The sequence below is a fragment of the Canis lupus genome, chromosome 15 (genome assembly GCF_048164855.1).
Source record: "Canis lupus baileyi chromosome 15, mCanLup2.hap1, whole genome shotgun sequence".
Classification (NCBI taxonomy): Eukaryota; Metazoa; Chordata; class Mammalia; order Carnivora; family Canidae; genus Canis; species Canis lupus.
In genome coordinates this window covers 46769138-46793814 of record NC_132852.1, presented here as the reverse complement: position 1 = coordinate 46793814, position 24677 = coordinate 46769138, and the positions used below count along the sequence as shown (strand labels likewise).

Genomic DNA, 24677 nt, shown 5'->3' with positions numbered 1-24677 from the left:
AGCAGGGAGATAATGATGTGAGATACAGAAGTCATATAATAACAAAAGAATAAGCCATGAAGACTTGAGGATGGAGAAGGGAATGGGGTGGTGATCTTCTTCCAAGCCTCACACTGTTCCTGATTCTGTCTTTATCCTCTAACCAGAGCTTCCTCCTTTGCCCACATCTACCTCACTGTCTCTCTGAGCCACATCATGCTGCACCTTGCTCCCTTCCTTGGTTCCTTTCCCATTCCCCTCTCTCTGGGCCAGAACCCCAGCCATCCTGACTGGTTTTGTCCCCGGCCAGCTCCAACCTCCTTTCTCCATAGAGATAAGACCTTTTGACTAACTCATTGGCTTCTCTCTCCCTGGCTATTTGGTCTCTGGTTCCCTATTCTACACATGAGTCAGATCCTCTGTTATTGATGATGGTGTCCATCTGTGCCAGTCCCTGCCTCTGCCCATAGGTCTGTTTCAGGTGAGGCAACTTTCAAGTAAACTTGCCTTTGTGTTTGTCTCTGACCTCTGAAACTCACCACCTCCTTTAACAGATCATGGCACTTCGCAGCTCGAGAAAGGGAAGATGACACATGACTCATGTGGAAGATGCCATGGTGGCAGGAGAAGTGAGAGGGTAACAGACCTAGGACAGTGTGCTGGAAGTGGATCCTGGTCACTAAAGGCGGTGAAGGACTGGGGAGTTTCCAGACGTGGGTCCTCGAAGGGGTAACAGAAGCCCCCCAGGCGTCAGCAGCCTAGAGCCCCATGCACTTCCCCATGCCACTGCCCATGCCCACCGTGGAACCCCTGAGCTGTAGGTCTCCTCCTTGGTCAGCCCATGCCTCACCCTGTCCCTCCCTCCAGGGCGGGGTCAAAAGAACCATAAAGCTCAAGGGGTCAGAGACGAAGGCTGGCAGCAGAGACAAGCCCAGAGCAGAACACACAGGTGCGTTCCGGTGGGGCATAGAGGGGGCAGCGGGCAGGGGAGCTGCGGGAAGGGAAGAAAGGGAAGAAGGAAACGGAGAGAGAGACAAGAGAGACACAGACACAGAGGGTGGGTGAGCCAGAATGCAAGGGGCAAGAACCCAGAGGATATGACTCCAGGGGCACAACGTGCTGGGTTGCAGGCATAGAGTGCCCAGAGGCAAGATAGGAAGGGCACAGGGAGGGCACGGATGCCATTCTCAGGGTGCCAGAGATAAGGAGTGGGGAGGAGGGATATGTTTCACATGTGGTCTCACTGACCACCCACTTCTCCCTCCTCGTGTGGCTTTATTACCATCATCGTCTACCTCACCCACTGCCCACTTGGACTTCGGAATAGAAGATTATGCTAGGAAAGGTAAAAGTTAAAGAATAGCCAAGTTCAGGTTAAAAGGACCACAGATCTCCTGCACTTCTCCTGCCTTAGCAAAGGAAAAAGAAATGTGGAATTAGGAGATTATAAAATAGGCATCCTTGGCCATGAAAAGACCTGGAGGAACTTAAGTGCATTATTAAGGGAGAGAAGCCCGACCTGGAAAAGCTGCATACTGTATGACTCCAACTGTATGACATTCTGGAAAAGGCAAGACTGTAGAGACAGCAAGAAGAGCAGTCATTGCCCAGAGTTAGAGGGATGGGAGGGATGAACAGGTGGAGAACACAGGATATTTAAGAAAGAAAAACTGCTCTGTATGATCCTACAATGATGGATGGGTGTCATTGCCCATTTCTCAAACCCCATAGAATGTACACCACTAAGAGTGAACCCTAGTGGAGACTATGGACTTTGGATGACAACGATGTGTCAGCATGGGTTCATAGGTGGTAACAAATGTCCCACTTGGGAGAAGGATTTGTTCCCTGAGGAGCGGTGTGTGAGTGGGGGTGGGAGGTACTTGGGAAGTCTCTGCATCTTCACAATTTTCTTTTGATCCTAGAACTGCTCTAAAAAGTAAAATCTTGGGGTGTTTTGTTTTGTTTTTCCAAAAAGGAGCCTTGATAAAATTTAATAGCCAGTACAAGCTCATATCAACCCCATGTCTCTGGGATTCATCCCAGCATTCACTACCTGCAGGCTGGAGTGGGGGACATTCACAAGGTCATGTGAATCCCCGGGCCTTCACACCAGGGCCGGGGGAGGAGATGAGACAACCAGAGGGGACTGTACTAGCAGCATTGGGGGTGGGAAAATGAGGTGAAGACCCTGACCACAGCCCCCTAAAATGGACGGGAGAGGGTGTCTCCCCAAATGATAACCTGGGATGGCTCCTCCCTTTTTGAACGGTCAAGCAGCCACAACGTGAAGACACCACCAGAGGCGCCAAAAAAGCCTGGGGCAGGACTGGCCCCCTCATCCTCACCTTCAAAGCCACAGGTCTACAGCTTAATCACAGGCAAATTACTTCACATTGCTTACATTTTTAAATGTGTTGGTATCACAGACTGTATCTTCTTTTTGGAGCGTGTTTAATTTATTTTTATTTTGTTTAAATTCAATTAATTAACATATAATGTATTATTGGGTCCAGAGTTAGATGTTAGTGATTCATCAGCCTTATATAACACCCAGTGCTCATCCCATCATGTGCCCTCCTAAATGTCCATCACCCGGTTACCCCTTCACCTCACCTCCTGCCCCTCCAGCGACCCCCAGTTTGTTTCCTTTTTTAAAAAAGATTTTTTTTTAAGATTTTATTTGTTTATTCACAAGAGACACAGAGAGAGAGAAAGAGGCAAAGACACAGGCAGAGGGAGAAGCAGGCTCCATGCAGGGAGCCCGATGTGGGACTCCATCCCGGATCTCCAGGATCAGGCCCTGGGCTGAAGACGGCGCTAAACCGCTGAGCCACCTGGGCTGCCCTCTCAGTTTGTTTCCTATGATTAAGAGTCTCTTACAGTTTGTCTCCCTCTCTGATTTTGTCTTGTTTTATTTTTCCCTTTCTTTCCCTATGATCTTATTTTGTTTCTTAAATTCCACATAGGAGTGAGATCATATAATTGTTTTTCTTGTATTGAAATTCTTGAAATTTCTTTCTTGAAATTGTATTTCTTGTCTTTCTCTGATTGACTTATTTCACTTAGTGTAATATCCTCTAGCTCCATCCACGTCATTACAAATGGCAAGATTTCATTTTTTTGATGGCTGAGTAGTAGTTATATATATGTATATACATACATATATACACCACATCTCCTTTATCCATTCATCTGTCCATGGACATCCGGGCTCTTTCCATAGTTTGGCTATTGTGGACATTGCTGCTCTAAACATTGGGGTGCAGGTGCCCCTTTAGATCACTACATATGTATCTTTGGAATAAATTCCTAGTAGTGCAACTGCTGAGTCATAGGGTAGATCTATTTTCAACTTTTTGAGGACCCTCCATACTGTTTTCCAGAGTGGCTGCACCAGCTTGCATTCCCACCAACAGTGTACCCCTTTCTCTGTATCCTCCCCAACATCTGTCATTTCCTGATTTGTTAATTTTAGCTATTCTGAAGGTGTGAGATCGTATCTCATTGTGGTGTTGATTTGTGTTTCCCCGATGCCAAGTAATGTGGAGTATTTTGTCATGCATCTATTGGCCATTGGTATGTCTTCTTTGGAGAAATGTCTGTTCATGTCTTCTGCCCATTTCTTGATTGGATTCTTTGTTCTTTGGGTGTTGAGTTTGATAAATTCTTTATAGATTCTGGATGCTAGCCCATTATCTGATCTGTCATTTACAAATATCTTCCCCCATTCTGTCAGTTGTCTTTGGTTTTGTCAACTCAACTATTTCCTTTGCAAAAGCTTTTTATCTTGGTGAAGTCCCAATAGTTCATTATTGACTTTGTTTCCCTTGCCTTTGGAGACATGTCTAGTAAGAAGTTGCTGCAGCCAAGGTCACAAAGATTGCTGCCTGTGTTCTCCTCTAGGATTATGATGGATTTCTGTCTCACATTTAGGTCTTTCATCCATTTTCAGTCTTTTTTTGTGTATGGTGTGAGGAAATGGTCCAGTTTCATTCTTCTGCATGTGGCTGTCCAATTTTCCCAACATCATTTGTTGAAGAGACTCAGACTGTATCTTCAGAGTTGACTTTAAAAAGAAGAGTAACTAGCATTTCCTGAGTGCTTCCTAAAAGGTGGGCATTGTTCTAAAAATGCTATCCTTATTGTCCAATTAATTTCTTGCACAGTTCTAGGAGGCAGTGTAATTGTTATTTCCAGTGCAGTTGAGAAAGTGGAGGCCCAGAGAGCCTGAGCAACTTGCCAAGGTCACACAGCTTATCCTAGTGCTAGGATGTCTGTCCTAGGACCCAAGCCCAAGCAGCCTGACTCTGGAGCCAACTCTTTGAACTTCTTTGCTAAATTTCAAAATGTATCTATGTAAAAAGTATTGTATTGCATCAAAAGTGTAGCTTTGCTGTCAATACCCAATAATGCATAAGCACTCTGAGGCATTTGGCTGAGTAATCTAAAGGTGGAGAAGTAAGAGCCCAAGGTTCTGCCCTGCTCAGAAACTACATAGAAAGGGAAAAATTAGTTTATACAGGTAAGGAAGTCCACGGGACAATTGGAGATCTGCAGACGAGCAAGGATAGGGCAGAATTTAAAGTTGACAGGAAGCACAGACCTGACCAGCTAAGTTAGGGCCCCAGGTGCTGTGGAGGCCTGCCTGCAGGTGGGGCAGCCACAGGAGGGGGGCTGAGGCTGTAGGAAAACCATCGGGCTGGGCGACAACACCATCCAAGACTCCCGCCTAATGGAAACCCACTTCTTAAGTTCATCTCTGCTACTGCATTCCAGAGCCATGCGGCCAGAGACGCTGGCCCTCGGCTGGGCCGTCGCCGCCACCCTGGTGCTACAGGCACTGACCACGGCCAAGTGCACCTCACAGAACCTGCATGGCAAGGCCAGGGTGTTCAAAGACCTGAGCGCCCAAGAGCTGAAGGCTGTGCGCCGCTTCCTCTGGTCCCAGGAGGAGCTGAGGCTGGAGCCCTCTAGAACACCGACGGTGGCCAAGAACTCCGTGTTCCTCATTGAGATGCTGCTACCCAAGAAGCAAAACATACTGAGATTTCTGAATAAAGGTGGAAGGCCTCCTGTTCGGGAGGCCCGTGCTGTCATCTTCTTCGGAGCCCAGGAGCATCCCAATGTCACCGAGTTTGCGGTGGGGCCCCTGCCATGGCCTTACTACATGCGAGAGCTGCCCCCCAGGCCTGGGCACCGCACCACGTGGACCTCCCGACCCATCACCTGGGCAGAGTCTGTCCTCCTGGGCCAGACCCTGCAGAAGACCACCAAACCCCTGCACCAATTTTTTCTTAATACCACAGGCTTTTCTTTCCAAGACTGTGACTCTCGATGCCTAACTTTCACAGACGTGGCACCTCGGGGCTTGGCCTCCGGTGAGCGCCGCTCCTGGTTCATCCTACAGCGCTCTGTAGAAGGCTACTTTTTGCACCCCACTGGCCTGGAGCTCCTCATAGATCACAGGAGCACAGACCCCCAAGACTGGAAAGTGGAGCAGGTCTGGTACAATGGAAAGCTCTACCAGAGCCCGGAAGAGCTGGCTCGGAAGTATGAAGAGGGACAGGTGGATGTGGTGGTTCTGGAGGACCTTCCCCCCAAGGGCCAGGGCAGGGAGAGCACCCAGGAACCGCCCCTCTTCTCCTCCTACAAGCCACGTGGGGAGTTCCCCACCCCCACCACCATGAACGGCCCCCGGCAGGTGCAACCCCAAGGCCCCCGCTACAAGCTGGAGGGCAACACAGTGCACTACGGCGGCTGGAGCTTCTCTTTCAGGCTGCGCTCCTCCTCGGGGCTACAGATCCTGAACGTGCACTTCAACTGTGAGCACATCGCCTATGAGGTGAGCGTGCAGGAGGCCGTGGCACTGTACGGAGGGCACACGCCTGCAGGCATGCAGACCAACTACATCGACGTGGGCTGGGGCTTGGGCAGCGTCACTCACGAGTTGGCCCCCGGCATCGACTGCCCGGACACGGCCACCTTCCTGGATGCCCTCCACTACTATGATGCCGATGACCCCGTGCGCTACCCGCGAGCCCTCTGCGTGTTTGAGATGCCCACAGGCGTGCCCCTTCGCCGACACTTCAATTCCAACTTCAGTGGGGGCTTCAACTTCTATGCCGGGCTGCCGGGCCAGGTGCTGGTGCTACGGACGACGTCAACCGTCTACAACTATGACTACATCTGGGACTTCATCTTCTACCACAACGGGGTGCTGGAAGCCAAGATGCACGCCACTGGCTACATCCACGCCACCTTCTACACCCCCGAGGGGCTGCACTATGGGACCCGCCTGCACACACACCTGCTTGGCAACATGCACACTCACTTAGTGCATTACCGCATTGACCTGGACGTGGCAGGTAGGATGCGGGCTTGCAACAACCTTTGCATTGCAGCAGGAGATGGTGCTGAAACATCCCTCGAGGCATAAAATCAGGAGCCTAACCCACTTCTCTGCAAAGTGCGGTGCTAGAAATCTGTGTGCCCCCGTAAAGCAGTGGAAGTGACTAGCATATATGTGGCCCTGGGTGGGAAAGTGGGTCCTGGCCTGGCCCCAGGGGGCTTGTTGACCCCTAGAGGGATGGATTGGGAAGAAGGCTGTGCACGTAGGGCTGGAGAGTGAGAACAACACCAGGGGCCTAAGAAATGTCGCTGCCAAAAAAAAGAAAGAAAGAAAGAAAAAGAAATGTCACTGCCTAGTGCTATGCTGTCCACAATACTCACTGTCTCCTGGATTAACAAGGTCACCATAAAATATGGCAGGGGCATCATGACAGGCTTTGACCTGACATCACATCACTGTCAGATCAGGCCTGACTCAGTTGTCTTCTGGCTCCTCTGCTGGGTTTTTTGGTTTTAATCCCTTACTTCTACCCTACAGCTACCTCAGTGCATACCCACAATATCCTCTTCGCTCCACCCCTCATGGTTTGCTCTTGGCTGTGCTTTGGGATGGAGAGAGATCCCAGCACAGAATGAGGATATTTCAGCTCAGGGGATTTGATTCTCATTGTCCATCTTCCTGCACACCCACAGGCACCAAGAATAGTTTCCAGACCCTGCAGATGAAGCTAGAGAACATCACCAACCCCTGGAGCCCAAGACACCACCTGGTCCAATCAACCCTGAAGCAGATGAGTTACCACCGGGAGCGCCAGGCAGCCTTCCGCTTCGGACAGACTCTGCCCAAGTACCTGCTCTTTACTAGTCCCAAGGAGAACCGCTGGCATCATAAGCGCAGCTACCGGCTACAGATCCACTCCATGGCCGACCAGGTGCTGCCCCTGGGCTGGCAGCAGGAGCGGGCTGTCACCTGGGCCAGGTAAGGGAGCCTGGGAGGCAGGGGAGGGCTAGGATTCACATGTCTGTGCGTGTCCGTGTTTCTATGAGATTCTGAGTCTATGTGGTGGTGTATCTGGGCACATGAACGTGTGTGGATTTGTGTTTCCTGGACCTGGGGCTCTGTGTTTGGGAGGTGGGGGGGCAGGTAGAGAGCCATGCTGAGCACCTGAGCCTCAGCTGACAGTTGGTCGGTCTGGCTGACACCCAGAAGATGATTGCACGTTTGGGGGAAGACAGTAACTTTCCCTCATCCTTGACTCTGAAGATGTCTCTGGAAGGGCTGTGAGGCCCCCTGGCACCTGGAGCCACCTGGCTTCTCCTCCGGGCAGGTACCCCCTGGCAGTGACCAAGTACCGGGAATCAGAGGTGTGCAGCAGCAGCATCTATAACCAGAACGATCCCTGGGACCCACCTGTGGTCTTTGAGGAGTTTCTCCACAACAATGAGAACATTGAAAACGAGGTACTGGGGGTCACCTGGGTGCCTCAGTTTGGTTTAATGACCAGCTCTTGATTTTTGGTTCAGGTCATGATCTCAGGGTAGTGGGATCAAGCCCCGCATCAGGCTCTATGCTCAGCACAGAGTCTGCTTGAGTCTCTCTCCCTCTTCCTCTGCCCCTCCCCCAGCTCTCTCTCTCTCTCGCTCTCTCTCTCCCCCCTCAAATAAATAAATTTGAAAGAAAGAAGAAAGAAAGAAAGAAAGAAAGAAAGAAAGAAAGAAAGAAAGAAAGAAAGAAAGAAAGAAAAGAAAGAAAGAAAAGAAAGAAACTGGCCCTTCCTCCAGCCCTAGCCCAAGACCAGATCTGTGCCTGATTCCAGCTTGGAAACCAGCAGCTCACTATGTGGAGGGCAAGCTCAGGGGTCTGCCAATTCCGTAGAGTGGGGCTTGAGGGGGGCTGCCATCCCCTGTCCCCTCTGAGCCCCCTTAGCACTTGCCCACCCCTGTCTCCCACAGGACTTGGTGGCCTGGGTCACCGTGGGTTTTCTGCACATTCCCCACTCAGAGGACATCCCTAACACTTCCACACCGGGAAACTCCGTGGGCTTCCTGCTCCGGCCTTTCAACTTCTTCCCTGAGGACCCATCCCTGGCGTCCAAAGACACCGTGATTGTGTGGCCTCGGGACAGTGGCCCCAACTATGTCCAGCGCTGGATCCCTGAGGAGGATGGGGACTGCTTAATGCCTGACCCTTTTAGCTACAATGGAACCTACAGGCCTGTGTGAAGGACCCTCTGCCCCCAAATAACCCCACCTAGAAGCCCAACTGCCCCTCAGGGACAGACAATAAAGCCCTTCAGGGCTCAGCTCCATGTGCTGCTTCTTGGGGGGAGGCATGGGAGGCTGAGCCACACACCAAGCCCTGAGTGTAGGACACCCTCAGATGAGAGAGCCTTCACCACCCTTCCCTTTGCTCTGCTCAATCCCGGAAAAGACCTCCATCACTGAGTGATGCTCACTGAAATACTAGAGTCACCTATCAGATTGGTTTTAAAAAACAGATTGGCAGCGCCCCCTCGGGAGTCTGCAGGGGACTCTGGGATGTCACTGGGATGGGCCTGCAAAGTAGTGCGGTGGTCGGAGGATGCTACAGAAAATGGACCAAATGGCCAACAACTCTACCCTGCAATACACTGGTCCAACTCCTAGGGTTTTATCCCAGAGATCTCCCTACAAACACAGGAAAAGCATATGCACGCAGTACCATTGATTCACTGCAGTACCATTTGTAATAGCAAAGTCTGGAAGCAACCCAAAAGTCTAACTACAAGAGAGATCTTGCGGGTCTGAAAAAACACAACATACAGCCACACAATGCAATTCCAGGCGATTGTAAAAGAAATCTCTGTACTGGTGGGGAAAGAGCTGCAGGATAGAAAGACAGGCAAGGGGATGAGTAATGCCTGTTGTCTTAGTCTGGTCAAAATCCCACCGAATGCTATAACAAAATCCCACTGAGTGCCTTACGAACAGTAGAAGTCTACAGCTCATTGTTGTAGAGGCTGAAAGTCCAAGATCAGGGTCCCAGCAAGGTTGGGAGAGGGCCCTCTTCTGGGCTGCAGACTTCTGACTTCAGTCCTCACATGGTGGAAGGTGGGGAGCCCTCTGGAGTCTATAACAACATTGATCCCACTCATGAGGGCTCCATCCTCCTGGCCTAAGAACCTGCCAAAGGTCCCCAAGTCCTAACACAATCACATTGAGTGTTAGAATTGCAATATGTGAGCTGTAGGAAGGGGGGGGCCCTACACACTCAAGCAGTAGCACCTGAAGGCGATGGGGAGAAGTGGATGACACAGGGGATGAAACAGGAGTCCTCAATGTAAATCTTTCTGCATTGCTGTTGGGGGTTTTGTGGGGTTCTGTTGTTGCCCTTGAGAGCAGAGTCTGCAGGACCCAGAGGGCAGAATAGGGACAGTGGGGCAATGCGACGGGAGGGTCAGTGTCTGAGTTTGTCTGGACCTGCAAGCTCCAGGGATTGATAAAGCAGCCTGCTTCTCCTGGGTCCCTACCCATCCCCAGGCTTTCTCCTCCAATCCCAAAGAGAAGAATACATGGGGAAAATAATCAGCCCACAGATGTGGTTCTCTCTTTTCTCTCCATCACATCTCTGAATGAAGACTTGGTGCCATTCCCACCTAGGGGTTGGCCTATCCCTCCCATTCCTGTTCTTTATCATCCATCTAAAGCGGGGAAGGGGCAGCCATCATTCCCTCCTCTACGTGCCATGCACCCCGCTGGTGGGAAGATCTGAGACTTGAGTTTGGACTTTGGAGGGGTTCACAGAACAGTCTCCAGCTCTCTTATCTGCTGTAGTACCCCCTAAAGGGAAGCTGCATGGGCTCACCCACCAGGCTGGGGGCCCACCCCTAGCTAACTATCAGTTGAACTTGTTTTCCTCTGCCATTGTTCTGGTTGCCTGTTCCTACCAGGAATCTGGTGGAAAGGTGTGGCTGTGGTCCAGGCAACATTACCCTGGGCTCCCTGGTGCCCAAGGGATGCTAATCAAGCAAACAAACTTGCATTGTGCTTAATATTCCAGGAACCCACTGGAGTAGCTCTTATTTGTATGGCAGTGAGAAGGCAAACCCTAAGCTTTCCATCTTAACACCGTTCAGATAAACATTACAGGATTTGGACAAAGCACTTTTGTAACAACAGATACAATATTTAAAATATCAACCTTTTTTATCTCAGCCATTTTTTGAATTTTTGAAATTATCTGAATTGTTTAAAAGCTTTGGAACTACTAAAACATAAAAGATTATGAATATCCACAACAGAAAAAGGGAAAGGGCACATTTTTAAGCATTAGGGGAGAAAATCTAATCTTCATAAAAAGGGTTAGTAGTTCAGCAGACAATAACTTTTTCTAAAGAGGAGCCAGGAAATGCACTTGCTTTGAAAATATTTACTTTCAATTAACCTTCAGCTTTACTGGAGAAGCTGTTGGCTGTGCTTGAAAAAATTCCTCGAGTTAAGAGGAGTGTCTTCAACACCAGCCAGTATGCTTATCGTGAGTATGCTACATCCTAACATCATTCTAACATCTGGCAAATTCCATTACTAACCCAGAGCTTAGCAACAACAACAAAAGGAATAGTACCTAAAATGATCGGTTTTCAACAACAAAAAACTCTAAGACATGCAAAGGAACAGGAAAGAGTGATGCCTCTATACACAGCGGAGGTGGGGAGCAGAAAAAAGAAACTATCCGTGAGGGGACCCAGATGTAGAACTTAGCAAAAAAGCAAAGCAGCCATCATAAGTACGTCTAAAGAGCAGAGGAAAACCACACTTGAAGAAGTAAAAGAAGCTGGGACAAGGTCTCAGCAAACAGAGAATATCACTATAGAGATAGAAATTATTTTTTTAAAGATTGTATTTATTTATTCATGAGAGACAGAAACAGAGAGAGAGAGAAAAAGAGAGAGAGGGGCAGAGACACAGGCAGAGGGAGAAGCAAGCTCCATGCAAGGAGCCCGATGCAGGAATCAATCCCGGTTCTCCAGGATCACGCCCTGAACCGAAGGTAGGTGTTCAACCACTGAGCCACCCAGCATCCCGAAATTATTTTTTAAAAGAACCAAGTGGAGGGGCACCTGGGTGGCACAGTCAGTTGGGCATCCGACTCTGTTCTGGTTCAGGTCGTGATCTCAGGGTTGTGGGATCGAGCCCCGAGTTGGGTTCTGAGCTCAGTGGTGAGTCTGCTTGGGATTCGCTCTCCCTCTCTGTCTGCGTCTCCCCCTCTTCTAAAATAAATTAAATAAATAAATAAATAAATAAATAAATAAATAAATAAATAAATAAGGATCCCTGGGTGGCACAGCGGTTTGGCGCCTGCCTTTGGCCCAGGGCGCGATCCTGGAGACCCGGGATAGAATCCCACGTCGGGCTCCCGGTGCATGGAGCCTGCTTCTCCCTCTGCCTATGTCTCTGCCTCTCTGTGTGTGTGTGTGTGTGACTATCATAAATATAAATAAATAAATAAACAAACAAACAAATAAATAAATAAATCTTTAAACATAATAAAAGAACCACATGGAAAATTTGGAGTTGTGGGGAACCTGGGTGGCTCATCACTTGAGCAGCTGCCTTCGGCTCAGGTCATGATCCCGAGGTCCTGGGATCGAGTCCCGCATCGGGCTCCTTGCAGGGAGCCTGCTTCTCCCTTTGCCTGTATCTCTGCCTCTCTGTCTCTTATGAATAAATAAATAAAATCTTAAAAAAAAAAAAAAGAAAGAAAATCTAGAGTCAAAAAGTGCATCACTGACATGGAAAACTGCCTGGAGAAGCTGGACAGTAGATTTGCTCTCACTTCTACACTGTAATTCCCAGCCATGGTCCAGAGGCATTCTACATCAAAGAGGGAAGGAGTGTCAGCAGGAGAGTGACATAGCCATGCCAGTGACCTGGCAGGAGGTTCTGGGCTGGCAAGGCAGGTCATTGCCCAAAACGTGTGTGGCCAAGAAGTAACTGAGCAGATGTAGACTTGACCATGGGCCTGAGCTGATGCCTGGGCTCTCATTGCTAGAGTAGCTAATTAATTTAAAAGAAGGATAAGAATAAGGACTGGAAAAGTCCCAAGGGAATGGGCCTTTTTCAGTGTGTATGGATCTCTTGTAAAGCCCATAGCTGATAACATGAGGCACAGAGGATACCCCATGGACATCCCATGTGTCGTATGACCTAAAATTTCATGTACTGCCTCGACATCTCTGAGCATCACACAATCCCAAAGGTCCAAGCCTGTGTTCCCTGCTCTCTGAAGATGTGGCCCTGACCCAGCAGGAGAAGGTCCCCATACAGCTCGCTGCTGGTTCTCAACCTAATGGGTTTCACTTATCTGCCACCTGCCATCCAGAGCCCAAGGACAGCAAGAACAGGCCACATCAGTGGGGTGAGTTTTCCTCCCTCCTGCTCCCATCCTAGCCTGGCCCCCAGGAGCCTGAGCAGAAGAGCAGGTGGGAAGGGGAAGCTGACACGACTCATCCCTGACCCCAGGGCCAGGACCCTTGGGCCTAGGGTCAGGCTGAACTAGAAGGAGAGAAAAACTTTGAGTTGGATGTCGAATGGGAATTTTAAATTAACTTCAAGGGGCTGTTTAATACCCAAACATAATCAAAAAGTGATGGTGGAATGTGGTCCCAGTGTCCTTAAGGCCGGGATAGAAGAACCAGCCTGACATAGGAAGCAGAAACCCTGCGGTATGCATATAAAGATTCACTAATTCAGGGAACTGATGGTTCTAGGGATGGAGGAGATAAGAAGGCAGGAGCCAGCATTCCAGGGAAGGCAAGAGCAGGGAAAATATTCCAGCCCAGGAGCTGGGGACAGTGAGAAGAGCAGGTGCTCCTAGACCCAGTGACCAGGCTCAGCGGTGGAAGCTGGATGCCCTGCAGGCCTGTGTGTCCCAGGTGGAGAGAGAGGACAACACAGACTTACTTTCCTTACCTTCTCCCTTCTCCCTTCTCCCTCCCCACTCAGTCTCCTACCACTGGGTGGGAGTAGCTAGGATCCACAGCCTCAGGGCCTGTCCCCAGAGTGATGGGACAGAGGAGAGGGGCCAAGGAAGGGTCTTAGGAACAGGGCAACAAATGGAAGACAACAATGAAGAGGGGGACCCTCCATCTCCACTCTGCAACCCATTCAGCTCTGATTGTTCAGTAAATTGGCTCATAGCCTTGTTGGCCCCCAGGAAATGGGACAGGTGGTATTCAAATAATGCCAGGGTCATCTGGACCCAAAGCCACATCCAGTCAGTGGTCCTTGTGCTCCGTCTCCTGGAGGAGGAGCCCTGACCACACCCTTCGGGGTCAGCCGATTGTCCTACTCACTCAGATCATGCTCACAATCATGTAATTCGCCTCATGTGGTCAGGCTGGCCCAACATCCTCTGGCAGCTCACAGACCCCAGCCTATAGAGTCAGCGACAGGGAAACCCTCAAAGCTACCCAGACATCTCTATGTGTGTTTGGCTGGGGGTAGGAAGGTGGCAGCCATGCCCGGAAGGCAGACCCTTGTTGTACACACGTCATCCATCCGTCCACCCATACTTGCAGGAGGCTCAGACCCTGGAAAAAGGGGGTGGGGTTGGCCCTATGTAGTTTTCCCCCAAGACAGAGCCCAAGTCCCAGCTCTTCCTGGGAAGAACTGCTGACGGGGGCCCCCATGCCAGGCTTGGCAAAGCTGTCAAAGCAGGAGAGCCATGACAGAAGGAGAAGCACAGGGCTGGGTTCTGAGTGGGAAGAGACACCCCCACCCCGCCCCCAACCTTCTTTGCAAGAGACTATGAAGATCCCACCAAGAGAAAAGAAGAGAGAAAACCATGATTTACACCCCCAACCCTGCCCCCACTCCAGCCCAAGCACATTTGCTCCCCAAATAAAACAGAATGTGGTTTTGTTTGTGGCTGCTCCGCTCCCAGGTGGAGATGCAAATTGAGAAAGCCTTGAGTGAACTAGGTTGCTTTACATAACGCAGAGGAAGCTAGAAAATTTAGGGAAAAGAGAACCTGTTGCTTTTAGAGGCTTTTCAGGGAAGGCAGCCCCAGCCATACAAGGAGAGATGTGGGGAGATGGAGAGGGGGACATAGGAAGCCCTGTCTCGTTCTCATAGGAACGGGTACTAGGGTTCCTTTGGGAATTTTCTCACTGTTGTCATTTTAAGAATAAAAAGGACCAAGAGTCAGGCAGCGGGGGCTTTCTGGCTGTCTGGGTCCTGATCCCAGGAAGCAGGACTCTGACCCCAGTGGCCCAGGGGCAGGTGCAGGGCCTGGGCCTGGCTCCGCCAATACATGCCCACCTGTGAATCTGTGCGAGTCCCACAACCTGGGAGACCAGTTCTGCAGCCACCAGGTGCCAGGCAGACTCTAAGCTCCTTCCTTCCAGTCCTGAGGTGCACAGCTTCTGGACTGGGGGTGCTTCTCAGGCCCCCTCCCACCAAATCTCATCTCTTCTTTCAGCTCAATCTCCCCACACCCACTGTCCCCACCGCGCTTGACCCTGGGCTGCTCTCTGTCTCCCTGCTCATCTCCTCCCAACCCCACCCCGGCCTAACAGGCCCCACCTGGGAAAAACAAGGACGTGCATCAATCTGCTGGATTCCACCCCTGCCCATGCAGCTCCCACCTCCCCACACACGCCCCCAGAAGCAAAGGCAATCCACTTGTGCTCTGGGCTAAATGCTGGAGAAGCTGGAGAAGTCATCTTCCTTCTCCTCTTGACGCTCCTCCCCAAAGCCTCTACTTCCTACACCCGCCCCCCCCCCGCCCCTCCCTCCCTCACCCCCACCTCCACCCCCACTCCCGTTAGTGACTTAGGGCATGCTTATTGCCAGGGCCCCGTGCTGGAAGGTGTCCCAGCTACCCCGTGTACCAAGCAGAGCCCAGAAAAAGAAGGTGAGCAGCGGGCCGTACACTGTCAGTGACCGACTGGGAATAAACCTGGGTGCCCAGGTGTCCGGGTGCCAGGGGTCTTGCCACTACATCTCTGGAATTTCTGAAACTCTGACACTCGTTTTTGCACTTTGAACTCGGCTTTTGACAGAATCGGCCACCTCAGGTTTGCACCAGTGGTCAGCAGGAGGAAGCATTAATAAGCTCGCCCACAGGAGCCCGCTTTGCCAACAGCGCAAACGACCGCAAATCCATTTGTTCCAGCCTGCTGCCAGGTTAGGCTCCCTTGGTGTTCATTTCCTGCTCAGCGAGGCAGTGAGTCATCACCCTCCCTCCTCTCTAGTTTTAACTATTGCTCTGAGACGGAATCTGCAGAATGAGAGGTCACATGGAACCCTTTATTTAGTACAGAAGTCCTCAACCTGGGGGAGGGGAAGCACCGCCAGCAGGGTAGCTAGAAACAGCCCCCCCCCTCCATGCTTCTGAGAGTGCACCTGAGCTCTCGGGGACAGTCAGGAATTCCTGGGCTTCTCAGAGGTCTGTCCACTGACATTCAGGACTCTGGAGCACTTTATGGTCGGTCAAGAGATGCCGTGGGGCTGAGATCAAATTAACAAGCTGGGGTGCAGAGCGCTGCTGGTAAAAGCAGACAGCCTGTAAAGCATCCCAGCTCTTTGTGCCTTGTGCCCTAGGTGAAAGGGGTGCTGTGTGCCATGTGTCCACCAGGTGGCACAGCACACCTGCACCGCCAGCTCCATCAGCGGCCAGCCTTCCCCAGTCAGTCCCACAGAGAAGAACCATGAACTCAACTAAGCAAACTGGAAATGGCCCCAGGTGCAGGCCTATGGCTTAACCAAGTACCACAGAGTCATAATGTTTTCATTAGGACTAACTTCAGCTGAATTTAACAGAAAAAAAAAATAGACCAGCAGCTTGACAAGAGAGGTTTTGTTTCTAGGGAAAAAGCAACCCAGGGCTGGGATAGAAGCTCCATGAAGGTGTCTCAAGATGTAGCCTCCTTTCTCTCCACCACACTCACCTAACCTGTGGCTCTCGGCTTCCTGGTCCAAAGTGGCGGCTAGAGCTCCTGCCATCGCATCTGACTGCCAGCCTGTAGGATAGAGAAAGGCTTGACCCCATGCTCTGAGGGACTTACCCAGAATTCAGAATCCTTCTTTCTACTTACAACTCATTGGCTAGAGAAGGGGCCTGGCTGGGGACTGGAGTGTTTCATCTGAGCATTGCTACCCCCAAATAATGTCAGGGTTCAGTTTGAAAGAAGAATGTGGTATAAGGAGCTGAAAGGAACTAGCGATATCGGCCACATATTACTGTGTACCACTCAAAATTCCTTTACACCAGCACAGCATATTTTCCAACCCTGGGCACTGGGATGACGGAGGACTCCCTCCCTGCCTAGTTTTGTTGATGTGACTCCCAAATACATGTCCTATGTCCAGATTCTCCTCCTAGACCCCAAGATCTGCATGTCTACCTGCATGTCCTACAAGAATCTCACTTCAAACACTCATCCCTTCCCTCCCTCTCCCCACCCACCTGCTCCTTGTGCTCCTCAGCTGGAGGATCTCATCACTGCATCCCTGTCACCCAAGCCAAGAACGAGGAACTTCCCTGAGCACTTCCCTCCTCTCTACACTCCATCTCTTTATCTTATAAACCACCTTTTCTTAACGTTTCTTGAACTCATGCCACCTTTCCTTTCTCAGGGTGACTTCCTGCTCATCACCCCCAGCCTGGAGCGTGCCCCATCGCACCTCCTCTACTGTGATTCCAGAGAGATCACTCTACAACGCAAATCGGGGGTGCCTGAGTGACTCAGTTGATTCAGCATCTGCCTTTGGCTCCAGTCATGAACCCAGGTCCTGGGACAGAGCCTCCACATCAGACTCCCTGCTCAGCAGGGTGCCTGCTTCTCCCTCTCCCTCTGTCCCTCACCCTATCTGTGCTCTCTATCTTGCATGCTCTCTCTCTATAATAAAAGAAATAAAAATCTTAAAAAATAAATAAATAAAACCCCGGGGATCCCTGGGTGGCTCAGCGATTTGGCACCTGCCTTTGGCCCAGGGCATGATCCTAGAGTCCCGGGATTGAGTCCCATATGGGGCTCCTGGCATGGAGCCTACTTCTCCCTCTGCCTGTGTCTCTGCCTCTCTCTCTCTCTCTATGTCTATCATGAATAAATAAATAAATATTTAAAAAATAATAATAAATAAATAAATAAATCCCAAATCAGACCATGTCACCCTTCTGTTCAAACCCTCAATAGCTCCCCATGTCCTAGGGGGAAAATCCAAACATAAAAATCTTCAAGATGGGATCCCTGGGTGGCGCAGCGGTTTGGCGCCTGCCTTTGGCCCAGGGCGCGATCCTGGAGACCCGGGATCGAGTCCCACGTCGGGCTCCCGGTGCATGGAGCCTGCTTCTCCCTCCTCCTGTGTCTCTGCCTCTCTCTCTCTCTCTCTCTCTCTGTGACTATCATAAAACAAATAAAAATTTAAAAAAAAAATCTTCAAGATGGGAATGTGTGGGTGGCTCTCTGGTTGAGCACTTCTCTTCGGCCCAGGGCGTAATCCTGGAGTCCCAGGATCAAGTCCCACATCGGGCTCCCTTCATGGAGCCTGCTTCTCCCTCTGCCTGCGTCTCTGCCTCTCTCTCTGTGTGTCTCTCATGAATAAATAAATAAAATCTTTTTTAAAAATCTTCAAGATGATTTTTCAAGACATTTAGGATCTGGTCTGTCCCTATATCCTCCCAATAAAGATGAGCGCCTCCTGAGCACTTACTACCATATGCTCAGACAAGTACTAACACCTCTCATCCCACAACTGTCTGAGGCAGTAGTGATAGCCAGGTAATTATTCAGCAAATATTCACATTCCTCCAGAATGCTCTTCCCCACTCCATGGAAGCTGACCTGGACCATATGACATGCTTTGGCCAATGGAATATTTGTGGACAGAACAGAAACAGAAACATGAAATGTGCTGGCATGGTTTGGCTCCTTGCCTGCTCTCTAGAAACCCAGGGTAAAAAAATAAATAAATAAATAAATAAATATAAAAATAAAATAAAATAAAATAAAAAAATAAAAATAAATAAAATAAAAATAAAAAAGAAACCCAGGGTAAGCAGGGCTTCCTCCAGAAAGCCCTCAGCCTGTGTCCCAGAACAGACAGGCAGATCACACCTGAACGCAGCCCAAACCCAGGCCACCCACAGCCAAAGCACAGCAGTCCATCCACACCCACCCTGGATCCCCAAACTGTAGTCCTCTGAGACTCTTGATCTGAGACCCTTGAGTTCAAGAACAAAGACTCTGGTTCTGCTATCAGTCACTGAGTTTGAGGACTATTTGTTATGCAGCATCGTTACGATAATAGCTGACTAATGCAGTAGGTATTGTTCACATTTCCCAACAGGACCAAACCCTCAGGCCCTTTGTATCTTCTGTTGCCTCTACCTGAGCCTGCCTCTCATGGCCTTTAGCGTAGCTCATCATGTCCCATTCTTTAGGTGTCAGCTCAAACACCCCTTCTTTGAGAGGCTTTCTCTGTGGAAGCCACACTGTGACCCACTGTCACCACACTTTACTTCCCTCATCTTCGCCATCAGAAAGTACTTACCTTCCCATATTCTTCTCGGTCTGCAGGAGACCCCCAAGAGAGAGGCCGTGTGAGCTCAGGGCTTTGAGAATACCTAGCCCTCTTCTGCACCCCGCGGGCAGCCTATGCTTGGCCTGGCTGCTCTCACCAGCCAGCACCCTTTCCCTTGCTGGTTCACCTGACTGGCTCATTGTGCCACCCTGGGGGTACCCCTCCCAGGGCTGGAACAGAGCACATTTAATCAAAGATGAATTTCCACTCTGCTCTGATGTTGTCAGCTCAATGACGGGAGAGATATCTCCTTTCTGTGCACAGAGGAAGCTGACCAACCTGCTCCTGACCCTCAGGCAGGACAGGGGACTCCCAGGTTCAGAGACTTCTCTAAAGACCAGACAGCTTTAACTCCTAAGGATAACTTCCCTGCCCCCAGCTCCAGGGGGGGAGGGAGAGCCTCCCACCCAGGACAGGTCTGTAGCAGCAAAGCCCTTGCAAAGCGTTAACCCTGATACTGGTACTCACAGCCCATCTGGCCCTGCCCTGGCAGCCCAGGCACACATGCTCAGTGTCCTTTCCTTCCTTCCCAAATCCTGTGGGTATTTGGAGAGTCCTGTGGGCACACCGTCCCCCAGCTCTGAACCACACTACAGAGTTCCCAGCCCTTGATGCACCCTTTAGTGGCTTTAGTGGGAAGTACTGATTTCTGAGGAAATAACTGGAAATCAACGGTGGAAATGCAGAGAATCCTCCTCCCCAGGTACTTGGATATGGCAGGGGTACAGCTGGCAGGGAAGGAGGGCCTGGCAGAGAGAATGTCTAACTGGCGAGGCAGAGCAGACCAGGCAGGAAGGGAAGGACCCAGAGGGTGACAGCCTGAGCAGAGGCCCAGAGGAGAGAAGTGCCAGACTCTGAGCAGATGTGATTGTGAAGGCTCCAAGGCCCATAGCCTTGATCTTGGGATTTACTCAGGGCTGATGGGGCCCTTCACAGGGCCCTCCCCAGGGCAGAGGCATGATGGGATTATATGATCTCAAGAACCCAGGTGGTGGACTTGGAAGGAACAAGAGTAGAGGCAGAGAGATCATTTAGAAGCCTGAAAATATTCAAGCAAGAGATGATGAGAGACTAAATCAAAGCAGGGGTGGGATGCAGATTCCAGAACAATTCAGGAGGCAAAGTACCTGGGCATGCTGACAAGATGTAGAGAAGAAAGGAGAGGGGGCAGCTACTGGGACTTCAGCTGGGGTCTAGAGGTGATGGGAAGTACTGGTGGTGCCAATATCCCTCTACAGATGAGGGTGTCTGTTGAATATCCAGGAGGAGGGGATGGGGACATTGACCCCTGGATGGGAGAAAGTGGTGCTCAGGCATGAAGGGTGGCAGGTAGGCTGGGTCAGGTGAACTGAGGTGGGGGGACCTAGGGGACAGCTCACTGGAGGCTTGGGCAGAGGAAGAGGTGGGTGGAGAAGGGACCTTGAAAGAAGGGGCCAAAGTCAGATGCTGGGAAGATCTGGGAGAGAAGATGGGAAAGAAAGACACAGAGACAGGGACAGAAAGATGGAGAGAGGCAGTGGGGAGCATGTGCTCTGGCCATGGCCCCGGCCTCCAGGGACACATCTTCCACGAAGTCCTTCGATGCCACCTTCTCACCCTAGAGCAGCTCCTCTTTACCTCGACCATCTGTCATGTTGCATTACTTGGGACCTCTTTGGCTGCAAGTGATAAAACCAGCCTGAGCAAGGTTAGGAAAGAAGAGACTGCTTTGAAAAGCTATTTGGGCGTCATTCCCAGGGGAGCCGGTGCAGAAGGACAGATGTGCTCTGAGTTGGAGAGCCCCTGGGCCCAGGACGCAAGCGCTGCCAGAGGTCCTCAGGGGTTGAGTTCATCTCATCTGGGGGGAATTCTCCCCCTGAGGCCCTCAAGGGTGCTACGGACCCCAGCACAGATGGGGTGATTCTGTCCCTGGTGCCAGTCTGCAAAACCCCCTGGAAGGACACCCGTTGGCCAGATCGAAGGACCAGAGGGCAACAAGCAGGGTCGATAAGAATTCTGTGGGCTCAGACTCAACCTCCGGGTTGGGTGGGCAAGGACAGTGTCTGGGAGGAGGTGCCAGCATCGGGCATGAGAAAATCAATGGATGAGCCCTAAGATCAGATGGACTTCAACAGAAGCCCCCTCCCCAAGCTGATATGCCTGTCCCTGCCTCTGTCTGTCTCTCAGTCTCCCTCCCCATCTCTGTCTCCAGCTCTTCTCTTCCCCTCCAGACTCTCCAACAGGCTGGGGCGCCCCTGCAGCTCTCAATCCGCTGTCACTGTTTGGCCCTCCTTTTCTCTAGATTTAGAGGCCTTCGTACACTTGCCACATTTTTGTTAGGCGATGACATTTAAGGTCCCCATGGTTACCTCTACCCAGGGCGAAACAAAACGTTGATCTAGACAGGGTCTGGCCGGTGCCAAACCCTGCAGGCGTACCTTGGGCTCCAGACACCCAATTCCCACTAACTCGGCCAAAGACCGCACGAGCTGTCTTGGCAGCCTCAGCAGCTGAGTCACACTGAGTTTTTTGTTTCCATAAAACATGTTGTAGAGATTATAAAAGCAATCATGGGCTCATTGGAGAAAAATTTGAAAACACACAAAAATATAAGGCAGATCGTTAGAAGTCACCTATAATCCCTCATTTCAATATATTTCTCTTCAGGCTTTTACTTATTTGAGTTCCTAAACACTTTTTTTTTTTTTTAGTCTAAAATAGTCACGTGGTGCACCGGGAGCCCAAAGTGGGATTTGATCCTGGATCTCCAGGATCACACCCCAGGCCAAAGGCAGGCGCCAAACCGCTGCGCCACCCAGGGATCCTCCTAAACACCTTTAAACAAATGCTATAGTCTGTATGTGGCTTTCACTTAACCCTTCTACCAAGAGTACTTTGCATATCATTAGCAATTCTGTGAAACTACTGCTTTAAGTGTGTGAATGTCTTCCCTCTGAGGGTCGCTAAGACAATAGCTAACAGCTCCCTCTTCCGGCTCAATGCTTTTGTGGATTTACCCTGGGCTGGCCTAGGAAGCAGGGGCTGGTACTCGCCCCATTTTATGGACGAGAAGACTGAGGCTTGGAGGGGTTACATGACACGCCACAGTCACACCGCGAGGAAGTGGCAGTCCCAGTTTTAGACTCAAGACAGCCTGACGCACAGCCAGGTTCTCTCCCTGCTGCCCTCTGATCCCCAGGCCATATCCCATAGGTGTGTCCCCGAGATGTCTGGGTACAATAGCAGGTGTCACCTCTCTCCAAGTGGGCTCAGCTGAGCAGTGGTGGGGGATGCTTCCTGTGAGTAAGGACATCCACTATGTAAAACTCCAGATGATTTTTAAGACGTTTAAGTCATACAATAGCAGTGTGAAGCCAGTGGCTCAAGCTGTGTACATGCGGGCTGGAGCAGCTTGCACACACACAGTTCATGGAGTCAGGGTGGGCAAAAAAGACCCCATCTTCCAAACACAGGGGCTCTGTGCTCTGATTGCTGCTTCTCATCAGAGTCCATGCAAAGAGGCAGGCAGCCAGGTAATGTCACACCTCCGCTGGTTGTGGCAAGCCCAGCCCCCTCTGGTTGAAGTGACTTTAGGAGACCTAAATGGTAGGTCCCCCCCTTACCCAACCCATCCCTTGATTTTTCATTTTTTTCCCCTTTCAGGAGCCAGACATTAAAGATGAGAATGTTCAGAAACAACAATTTTCCTTCTACAGGGAAAATTAGAAAGTGACAACAGTGTGTGTCCAGGGAAAGGCTCAGAAAAGATCTGAGAAGACATTACACTTACAGCTCAGACTGATCCTTGGTGCAGACACAGCCTGCGACAATCAAAAACAAACAAAGAACAACAACAACAACAACAACAACAACAAACCAGTTATGAAATCCAACAAATCCTGGTGCTCGGGGAGATTTCCAGGGTTACCATATCATTAGATTCAAACATCCAGTGTTCAAGGGGAAAAAAAGAGAGAAAGAAAAGGAAGGAAAGAAAGAAAAGGAAAGAGAAAGAAAGAAAGAAAGAGAGAGAGAGAGAGAAAGAAAGAAAGAAAGAAAGAAAGAAAGAAAGAAAGAAAAAAGAAAGAAAGAAAGAAAGAAAGAAAGAAAGAAAGAAAGAAAGAAAGAAAGAAAGAAAGAAACGAACCAGGAGGCATAAATGAAATAGGTAAGTATAATCCATTTAAAGGAAAAGAATAACCTAACAGAAAGTGTCCATGAAACAGACCAAAAGGCAGACATGCTAGACAAAGACCTTAAAACCACTGTCTTGAAGATGTTGAGGGAGCAGAGGCAGATGTAGGGATGCCTGGAAACCCGTGTGCGAGCAAAAGGGAAGAGCTTCATGACACCAATTTTGGCCGATTCCATGGACAGACCCCAAACTCCCAGGTTCACAAAAGAAAAGGTAACACAAAAAATGTTTAATTTTGTGCTCCAAACACTCTAGCAACAGGGTAAAAAGATTCTCCAGAGAATGGGAGAAAATATTTACAAATCACCTGACGAGGAGCTCATACACAGAAGATGCAAAGAGCTCCCAAAACTCGAGAGTCAAACAACAACAACAACAACAACAACTTGAGTTAAGGACTCCAGCAGATGTTTCTCCAAAGGTGGAGATGAAAGGCCAGCAAGCACAGGAGGAGATGCATTTACATCGCTAAGCATCAGGGAGATGTAAATCCAAACTACCTCCTCGCACCCGCACCCATGGGGTGAAGATGGAAGGCAGCAAACGCTGGCGAGGATGTGGAGGGATCAGAACCCTGTGTGCTCTTGGTGGAAACAAAAAATGCTGTGGCCGCAGTGGAAAACAGTATAGCACTTCCTCAAAAGGTAAAAATAAAATCACTGTATAATCCAGCAACTCTGCTTCTTTGAGTGTATGCCCAAAAGAACGGAAATCGGAGTCTCGAAGAGATATGTATCCCTCCGTGTCCACAGCAGCATCAAGCACAATAGCTCAAACGTGCAAGCAACCCACGCGACGGTCAACCAATGAATGGATAAGCAACTGTGATGAAACGTTAACCAAGCCTTAAAAATGGAAAGACCTTGGGACACCGGCTACAACATGGATGAAGCTTGAGGGCCTTCTGCTGGGCGAAGTAAGGCAGTCGCGAAAAGGCAAATACTGCATGATTCCAGTTCCACGAGGCATTTAAAGTAGTCAAAACCAGAGATCCCTGGGTGGCTCAGCGGTTTAGCACCTGCCTTTGGCCCAGGGTGTGATCCTGGAGTCCCGGGATCGAGTCCCATGTTGGGCTCACTGCATGGAGCCTGCCTCTCCCTCTGCCTGTGTCTCTGCCTCTCTCTTATGTCTATCATAAATAAATAAAATATTTAAAAAAATAAAGTAAAGTAGTCAAAACCATAAACAAAGAAAATATAACGCTGGGGGCTGGGGGTAGGAAGCTGAGGAGTTAGTGTTTGATGGAGACAGAGTGTGTTTTACAAGGTGAAAGAGTTCCAGAGATGGATGGTGGTGATGGTGGCACAACATTACAAATGTATTTAATGCCATCCAACAGTAAACACACATAAGATGGTAAATTTGGCGTTATGTCTATTTTACCACAAGTTTGAAAAAGAGAAAAACCCAGAAGAGAAGAAAATCTCCCTTTCCTCCTCTCCAGAGAGAAATGAAGAAATGAGGGGAGCTGATGTGCCAAGGTCAGGGGATCCTCCAGGAATGGCGGGTTAGGGGATGGCCATCGGCTGCATGCCAGCTACATTTCCTTCACTCGTGAACATGTGGATTTTGAGAATCATCACAGAGAGAGGCTGATACCCCAATA

The 24677-nt window shown here is 50.0% G+C and overlaps 1 protein-coding gene and 1 long non-coding RNA gene across 3 annotated transcripts; both read left to right on the top strand.

The window, feature by feature from the left end:
• The first annotated feature begins 789 nt into the window (after nt 1-789).
• On the top strand, nt 790-8633 carry AOC1 (amine oxidase copper containing 1). 2 transcript variants are annotated; one of them, XM_072777002.1, is made up of 6 exons: nt 892-928; nt 3935-4094; nt 4759-6347; nt 7024-7309; nt 7659-7791; nt 8284-8633. In XM_072777002.1, exons 3-6 carry the CDS (start codon nt 4763-4765, stop codon nt 8551-8553), a joined length of 2274 nt encoding a protein of 757 aa, XP_072633103.1. In that variant the 5' UTR covers nt 892-928; nt 3935-4094; nt 4759-4762; the 3' UTR covers nt 8554-8633. The 2 variants fall into 2 exon arrangements, with proteins under 2 accessions (XP_072633102.1, XP_072633103.1); XM_072777001.1 differs by lacking the exon at nt 3935-4094 and having other exon boundaries at nt 790-928.
• Nucleotides 8634-15200: 6567 nt separating this feature from the next.
• LOC140604427 (uncharacterized) lies at nt 15201-17473 on the top strand. The gene is made up of 2 exons (XR_012007320.1): nt 15201-15498; nt 16951-17473. It is a non-coding gene; the product is annotated as an uncharacterized lncRNA (long non-coding RNA).
• The last annotated feature ends 7204 nt before the right edge of the window (nt 17474-24677 follow it).

Bases quoted from the DNA above. Each gene is read 5' to 3' on its own strand.
- AOC1 (XM_072777001.1), top strand. From the start codon at position 4,763: ATGCGGCCAGAGACGCTGGCCCTCGGCTGGGCCGTCGCCGCCACCCTG. The intron at 6,348-7,023 runs GTAGGATGCGGG...GCACACCCACAG, and splicing joins CATTGACCTGGACGTGGCAG to GCACCAAGAATAGTTTCCAG. The intron at 7,792-8,283 runs GTACTGGGGGTC...TGTCTCCCACAG, and splicing joins ATGAGAACATTGAAAACGAG to GACTTGGTGGCCTGGGTCAC.